This window comes from Rhinopithecus bieti, unplaced genomic scaffold (assembly GCF_001698545.2).
Source record: "Rhinopithecus bieti isolate Rb0 unplaced genomic scaffold, ASM169854v2 scaffold_33937, whole genome shotgun sequence".
NCBI classification, from domain to species: Eukaryota; Metazoa; Chordata; class Mammalia; order Primates; family Cercopithecidae; genus Rhinopithecus; species Rhinopithecus bieti.
In genome coordinates, this window is record NW_016814873.1 from 1,282,301 (window position 1) to 1,289,931 (window position 7,631).

Genomic DNA, 7,631 nt, shown 5'->3' on the forward strand with positions numbered 1-7,631 from the left:
GGTGCCACCTCTTCTTTTTCTTCACTTTCCTGAGGGACTGATTGGCTTGCTCTCTGCTATTCAATTCCCCAAGCCCACTTGTTCCTGCGGCATCCTCCTCCTCATTCCCTTTAGTTGTACCCTCTGTTTCATCTGAGACCTTTCCTTCTTGATGTCGCCTTTTCTTCTTCTTGCTTTTTCTGATGTTCTGCTCAGCGTGTTCGGGGTGCTTTTCATCTGCATCATTCCTTTCAGATGCTGTAGCTTCTTCCTCCTCTTTCTGCTTCCTTTTCTTTTTCTTTTTTTGGGGGGGCTTGCTCTCTGACTGCGGTTGAGGGGCCCCAGGGTCCTGGCCTTTGAGACGAGCCAGGAAGGCCTGCTCCTGGGCCTCTAGGCGAGCAAGCTTGGCCTTCATCGTGATCCCAAGACGGGCAGCCCTGAAACAGACAGGGTCCAAGTCAGAGCAAAGGTATCAGGGAAAATGGGCCTAGTCCTTAAGCCTGCAGGGAAAGTTGATGGAGGGTAGAAGGAGTGGGGAGCTGCTTATCTTCAGGCAATAGATGGGTAGGTAATAGGAATCATTTCCCTGGGGTAAAAAGAACCAAGAGGTGGCACAGGCCATGCTCAAAGGTGGGGAGAAAAGAAGGGAGCTCAAGGAGCTGACTACTACTTACTTGTGTGCTGTTCGCCCTTCACAGGCTTGGAGCAGCATCTCATCAGTCAGACTGTTAGGGGAGATCAGCAGTTACAAACAGACCCGGTAGAAAGGCTTGACCTCTCCTCCTTCTAAAACATTCCTTTAACACTGAGTTCTTGTTCAGGACCTGGCACTTTTTGAGGTACTAGGGATACAAAGATTAGTACAACACAGTTCCACCCACCACCAAGAAGCCCCCAGTCAAGCATTAGACTTAGCCCTTTCTCTTACCATCTAAGGACATCTCCTCCCACATTCCCCAAGAGCTAAAATGAAGTCTCACATCTTTGGGGACTTGGGCCCCTGGTTGTCATCATCACTGCAGCTCTCCAAGTCTTTGTGTGGCTTCTCTCCACTTGAAGTCAACGTGGCCATCTAGGAGGGGTCACGGGGGTGGACAAGGCCTTCTCAACACCACCACCATCCCTATTCCCTTGTGGAAGCCCCCTAAGAATTCATAGCTCCTGGCAGGAGTTTGCCAGCCCCCACCATTGCTCCTTGAGGAGCCACAGGGAGGCATGCCACCCTGCATACTTGAACTTGGATAGGAGTTGGGCTGCTGCTGCTGGGATGTGCAGCAGTTTTGCCCTCTCTGGCCTACAGCTGGCTGGTGAGCAGAAGAAGAGGAAATGCTCTAGTTCATCAGGTCTTCACAGTGGACAAGTGCCAGTGACTGGCAGTAAAGATGCCCCGCTCTGGCCGGACGCGGTGGCTCAAGCCTGTAATCCCAGCACTTTGGGAGGCCAAGACGGGCGGATCACAAGGTCAGGAGATTGAGACCATCCTGGCTAACACGGTGAAACCCCATCTCTACTAAAAAAAAAAATACAAAGATGCCCCGCTCCACCCCAACCATAGTACCTGTTCATAGTACCTTCATTTAATCAGACTGAGAGTCTACTATGGGCCACAGAGTTGGGGATTCCGAGTGGAATAAGAATGAGATGGGTCCAGCCCAGATGCAATCTACATAGGCAATTATGATGGAAGTGTTGCCTGTGACAGAGGAAGTGTACTCAACTCAGACTTCAGAGAATGACTTCTAAAAGTAACTGATGTATAAGCTGAGCTCTGGAAGATAAGAAAAACTCAGCAGGTGAAGGGGGAAAGGGAGAAGAATGTCCCAAGCAGAGGGAGCAACATGTGCAATAACCTGAAGATGGAAGAATGTAGTGCCTTCAAAGAAAAACAGATTGGAATCTGTTAGGCTGATGGTTAGGCTAAAGTGTAGTGGTCCTGGAGAAAAGTGAAAAGAGATGAGGCTGCAGATGGCAGGAACAGGCATGCAGGGCCATATAAGCCAGTCCAATAAATCTGGATTGTGTCATCCTAGGTCAAAGAAGACCCAGTGACATGATGACATTTATGTTTTAGAACACTCTGGATGTTCTAAAACATCCAGAGTGACATTTATGACATTTATGTTTTAGAACATCCTCCACAAAAGTTGGGGTGGGGAGTGAGACTAGAGGTGTCCTTAGGAGGCTGCTGGAGAAAGAAATTAGGCAAGAGATGATGATGGCCTGAAAGTAGGGTAGTAGATGGTAACAGAGATGTAGAGAAATGGGAAAGATTTGCTAGGTAACATGTATAGCCCTTAGCACATAATGACCATTACATGTCATTGTAATTACATTACATTCCTTATATTGGCACAGTAGAAAGTGGAGGCCTGAAGACTTGGGTTCCAGTCCTGTTTGCCATTGCCATTACTAGCCAGCCGTGGGCTCTTCAGCAAACCACTTTTCACTCTTTTAGCCACATCTGCAAAGCAGGGATGGTCCAGATAATCTCTCAGGTCTCCTCTAGCTTCTCTTTTTTTTTTTTTTGAGACGGAGTCTCGCTCTGTCACCCAGGCTGGAGTGCAGTGGCGCAATCTCGGCTCACTGCAACTTCCGCCTCCCGGGTTCACATCATTCTCCTGCCTCAGCCTCCCGCGTAGCTGGGACTACAGGTACCTGCCACCACATCCAGCCAATTTTTCTGTATTTTTTAGTAGAGACGGGGTTTCACCGTGCTAGCCAGGATGGTCTCGATCTCCTGACCTCGTGATCCACCTGCCTTGGCCTCCCAAAGTGCTGGGATTACAGGCGTGAGCCACCGTGCCCAGCCTCCTCTGGCTTCTAAGTCCTTTGAATTAGATGTCCCCTGGCCCCCCCAAAATTTGGCAGCTCCTGACTTAAAGAGACTGTACCCTACCTCTCACTCCCTATTGCTGCTCCCTTAACAGATGGCAGGATCCATGGAACCTGAAGATCTCAATTCCTGCTGAGGGTCTGGGCAGTCTAAGTAAGCAACAGCAAGGGTGGTCACAGGATCCCACTATGTTAGGAAAGTCCTGAGAATTGATAAGGCATACAAGGCAACTGTTCAGGCCCCAGGGAGACCAGGGAAGAGAAAAAGGATGGACGCTGTTACCCAGTCTCTAATACCTTCACAAACTTCTGATATAGCAAGTTGGGCTTGGGATGATTATAACGGGTGGTCTCCTTAGAAAGGCTCCTTATCTGTACTCCATCCTGTAGAGAATTATCAGTATCAGTGAATGGGTGACATACCATGACTGCCTACCCCACAGGTCCCAGGCCCTCTGTTTCATGTGCCCATCTATCAAGAGCTCATACCTGCCCAGTTTCCACTACCAAGTTGGCCGCAGTCTTGTTGAAGAGCTCATTCCACCAGTGGTTTGTGAACTCCTTGGCAGGGTCATGTCCCACCTGCCAGGGGAATAAGTATGAACTCTGAGTGCCTGCCTCACATGCCCTCAAGGGTCCCTTCTCCCATGCATGCTAACCTTCCTCAGTCCACCCAGTCTTACCCCATGAGTGTCTTGCTTCAGTGTCACCCTGAGAGCCTGGGTGATACCATTCTCCTTCCGGCCGAGGCCTTTGCCTGCAGAGGACAGTGAGCAACTTGGCTTATTCTCCTGCCTGCTGTGAGACCTCACAAGGCACGCCCCTCACAGGCCTCTTGCCATTTCACACACCTGACATTGGGGTATACTCTGTACCTCTCAGAAGACCTCCCAGCTCCTTTCTTTCTAGTACCACTCCATATAGTCCCCTGCCTTTGTGTGAGCCTGAACTAGCTCTTCCTTCATAATTCTTTTGGAAGAGAGGCCATGTCTCTTCTTCTCTCCCCTAGTCCTCACAACCACAACTTCTTCATTATCCACAGTCAAATTTCTTCCTTTCTTCCCTTTTCTGGGAAAGTCAGAAATTTTCTTCTGCAAATTTCCCTTTAAACTAGCTTTTCCTCCTTTAAATAAAGGAGGGCGGTAATCCAGGATGATGCCTTTCCCCTGGGCAGAAGGTAGGCAGGGAGTTGGGGGATGTGAGACCCCATGGGGATCACCTTGAGTCCATCCATGCTTTAACAACTGCTCCTCAGCAAACTTCATCCCACGACTCTTGACCTCTGGGGTGACATTCATGGTGAGAAAAAGGTCTCTATCCTCCGACTCCCACCAGAGAAGAAGGGTGATAACATCCTTTTAAGAAGAAAGGAGAAAGTGCCCAAACAGCCATCAGTTCCATCCTACCTGCTTGTTAAGAATTCTCTGCTAGTTGGGTGCAGTCACACACACCTGTAGTCCCAGCTACATGGGAGGCTGAGGCAGGATTTCTTGAGTCCAGCCTGGGCAGTATAGCAAGAACCCCCTCTTATAAAAAGAATAAAGCAGCCAGGTGCAGTGGTTCACATTTGTAATCCCAGCACTTTGGAAGGCCAAGGTAGGAGGATCACTTGAGCCCAGGAGTTCCAGACCAGTGTGGGCAACATAGTGAAACCGTCTCTAGAAAAAAATAAACAAAAGAAAGAAAAAAGAATTCTCTTTCCTGAGCCCTGGGGAGAGAGAGAGGAAGGAGGTGGCCTGGTCTTTGGGGAGCTCCCTATCTGGCTACAGAAAGACCAGCATATAGAGAAGTCAAGGATGAATGGTGTCAATTCTAATACCTAAATTTATGGTGTGCTCACCACATGCCAGGATGTGCTGAGACTTTACAAAGATTATTTCATTTAATCTTCCCAGCCCATTCAGGGAAATATTAGCCTATTTTACAAATGAGTAAAGTAAGGCCTAAAGAGGTTAAGGAACTGCAAGGTCACACAGGTTAACATGTAGAATTCAAGCCCAGGCAGCTTGTCTGCAGAATCTATACTCTTTACCACTACATAGTATCTCTCAAAATACATTACCTTTTAAAAATAAAGCTAATGAGGTGCTTATTAACCTGAGTCATAAGATAATGGTACTTGGTAGAGACCAGATCCTGTACTTATGCTTCAGCATTTACACCGTCCTCTTGGTGTGGGGGCTACACACTTCTCACACACCACTGCAGTATTTCAGTCTAGCTGGAGTTCTCCTTTTGAAATTGTCCAGCTTAGGAAGGGCACTCTTACTGAGCACTTAATACATAACAGGTGGATTACACATATTGACATACTGTCAATATTAACTCAATCTTTTTTTTTTTTTTTTTTTTTTTGAGACAGGGTTGCTCTGTCACCCAGGCTGGATGGAGTGGAGTGCAGTGGCACGATCATGGCTCATTGCAGCCTCAAACTCCCAGGCTCAAGCAATCCTCCCACCTCAGCCTCTCGAGTAGCTGGGACCACAAGCACATGGCACCACGCCTGGCTAATTTTTGTATTTTTTTTTTTGTACAGACAGGGTTTTGCCATGTTTCCCAGGCTGGTCTCTAATTCTTGGGCTCATGCGATCTGCCCACCTCTGCTTTCCAAAATGCTGGGATTACAGGCATGAGCCACTGTCTGGGCTTAACTCATTTAATCTTGATAGTCCTGTGAGATAGATGTTATTCTTATTTTGCAAAAGAGGAAAACAAGGCCTGGGTTTCTTGCCTAAGGTTACATGGCAAATGATGGAGCTGGAATGAGCCCGAGTCGCCTGACTCCAAAGTGGTCCTCTTTTTTTTTTTTTTTTTTGAGACAGAGTTTCGCTCTTGTTGCCCAGGCTGGAGTGCAATGGTACAATCTTGGCTCACTGCAACCTCCGCCTCCCAGCGTCAAGCGATTCTCCTGCCTCAGCCTCCCGAGTAGCTGGGACTACAAGGCTCATGCCACCACGCCCGGCTAATTTTTGTATTTTTAGTAGAGGTGGGGTTTCACCATACTGGCCAGGCTGGTCTCGAACTCCTGACCACTCGCCTCGACCTCCCAAAGTGCTGGGATTACAGGTGTGAGCCAAGGCGCCCGACCAAGGACTGATGTTCTTCATCACTACACTCGTCAGTCTCTTATAGCTCTTTGTGCTTTCTCCCGTAAGACCACAGCCTAAACCTTGTCGCAGTAATTGAAAACTACATGGCCTGGAAGTTAAGAGATCGGCTTTATTCCGCAACTCCTGAGCACGTAACGCGGCGCCAGAATTCTAGAAGGCATTCAGTCCTTATTTGTTGAACTGAATGGCATAATTAGGAATGGCTTTACAGGATTTTCAATGGATAACTGGACAGAAGCTGTGAACCCCAGTCTTTCTGAAACCTATGATCACACTTTGGGCACTGTCCCCTCTACAGTCAATCTGCGTTTTCAGACGTGGCCCCAGGTGCACTAACTAGTCTTAGAGCTGTCCTCAAGAGCCGGCTGCCCTTTCCCTAGGCTTCCTTCCTCTTGAGGTTTAAATTCCAGCCCTCCTACCGCAGTGCCACTTGGGTAAAAATACTCCGCTCCTCTCACTTTTGCTACTAAGCTCGGGCTCCGACTACCACCGTTCGGGGGAAGGGAGCCCCTTACCGTCAATGAGGGGTCCTCTCCTTGGAAACATGTGCCAAACCTGACTTGTGCGCCGCCATCTTCCCGGAAATGCCGTTTTGTTCCTTCTAGGCTGTCGAAACCATAGAGACGTCCGCTGGAACCAAAATCACGGTCCTCCCAGGGGAAACCACTGCGGAGGCCAATTTGCCGGTATGGTTGCCATAGAAACTGGGACCTGAAGTGTGCCCATTTTCGGAGGTTCCGAGGCTGTTCCACTTGCCTCATCCCTGCAATCCTTGAGCAGCCGAGGGACTTCAGTACTAACTGGCCCTCTCAGGATGCCAAGAACGCTATGTGTCCTACACTGAGCTAGTCCCGGGCACAAATACGAGGAAGAAAAACTCTAGGGAAGCATTGAGAGTAGCCTAATAAATTCGTGGAGGCAGAATGGGTGATAGCTGTGTCCTGATTTTGCAGGGTTGAATACTCATGAATACTCAGCCTTCACAGGAACAGTTATTTATAAAAGCCTAGAGACTAGACATCTCAGTATGTTCATCAAGCACTTTATTTATTATTATTATATTTATTTTTTATTTTTTATTTTTTCTGAGACAGGGTCTCACTCTGTCGCCCAGACTTGAGTGCAGTGGTGCGATCTCGGCTCACTGCAACCTCCGCCTCCTGGACTCAAGTGATCCTCCCATCTCAGCCTCGTGAGTAGCTGGGACCACAGACGTGCACAACCACGCCTGGCTAATTTTTGTATGTTTTGTAGAGAAGGGGCCTTGCCATGTTGTCCAGGCTGGTCTCCAACTTCTGGCCTCAAGTGATACGCATGCCTCGGTTTCCCAAAGTGTTGGGATTACAGGGGTAAGCCACCATGACCGGCCTCATCAAACACTTTTTGACTCACCACTGTGTGCCAGAACTTGTCCCTTTGGTACTGGGGGATACAAGGATGCTTAAGACACAGGTCTTGATTTCGGGGAACACCTAGTCTACCCTGGGAAAGTTGGGACTTTAGGTGGGATCGGATGGAGGACATGGCCAGTGGAACTTGGAGAAAGATACAGGATGGGTGAGACGCGGTGGCTCATGCCTGTAATCCCAGCACTTTAGGAGGCCAAGACAGACAGATAGGCTTGAGCCCAGAAGTTCGAGACCAGCCTGGGCAACATGGCGAGGCACCGACTGTACTAAAAATACCAAAAAAAAAAAAAAAAAAAAAAAA

General features: G+C 48.5%; 2 protein-coding genes across 2 annotated transcripts in view; one reads left to right on the forward strand and one right to left on the reverse strand.

The window, feature by feature from the left end:
* Positions 1-6,533, reverse strand: part of GPATCH4 (G-patch domain containing 4) — a 7,583-nt gene extending 1,050 nt beyond the window's left edge. Inside the window, exons 1-8 of the mRNA XM_017852425.1 lie at positions 6,437-6,533; positions 4,031-4,166; positions 3,495-3,568; positions 3,301-3,393; positions 3,109-3,195; positions 960-1,051; positions 654-704; positions 1-416 (exon numbers count right to left, since the gene is read on the reverse strand). Of these exons, the coding sequence (XP_017707914.1) occupies positions 1-416; positions 654-704; positions 960-1,051; positions 3,109-3,195; positions 3,301-3,393; positions 3,495-3,568; positions 4,031-4,109 (892 nt within the window). The 5' untranslated portion in view covers positions 4,110-4,166; positions 6,437-6,533. The remainder of the gene's footprint in view (positions 417-653; positions 705-959; positions 1,052-3,108; positions 3,196-3,300; positions 3,394-3,494; positions 3,569-4,030; positions 4,167-6,436) is intronic.
* HAPLN2 (hyaluronan and proteoglycan link protein 2) overlaps positions 6,502-7,631 on the forward strand; it is a 25,860-nt gene continuing 24,730 nt past the window's right edge. The window contains exon 1 of the mRNA XM_017852518.1: positions 6,502-6,607. The gene's annotated coding sequence lies outside the window, so the exon portion shown is untranslated. The remainder of the gene's footprint in view (positions 6,608-7,631) is intronic.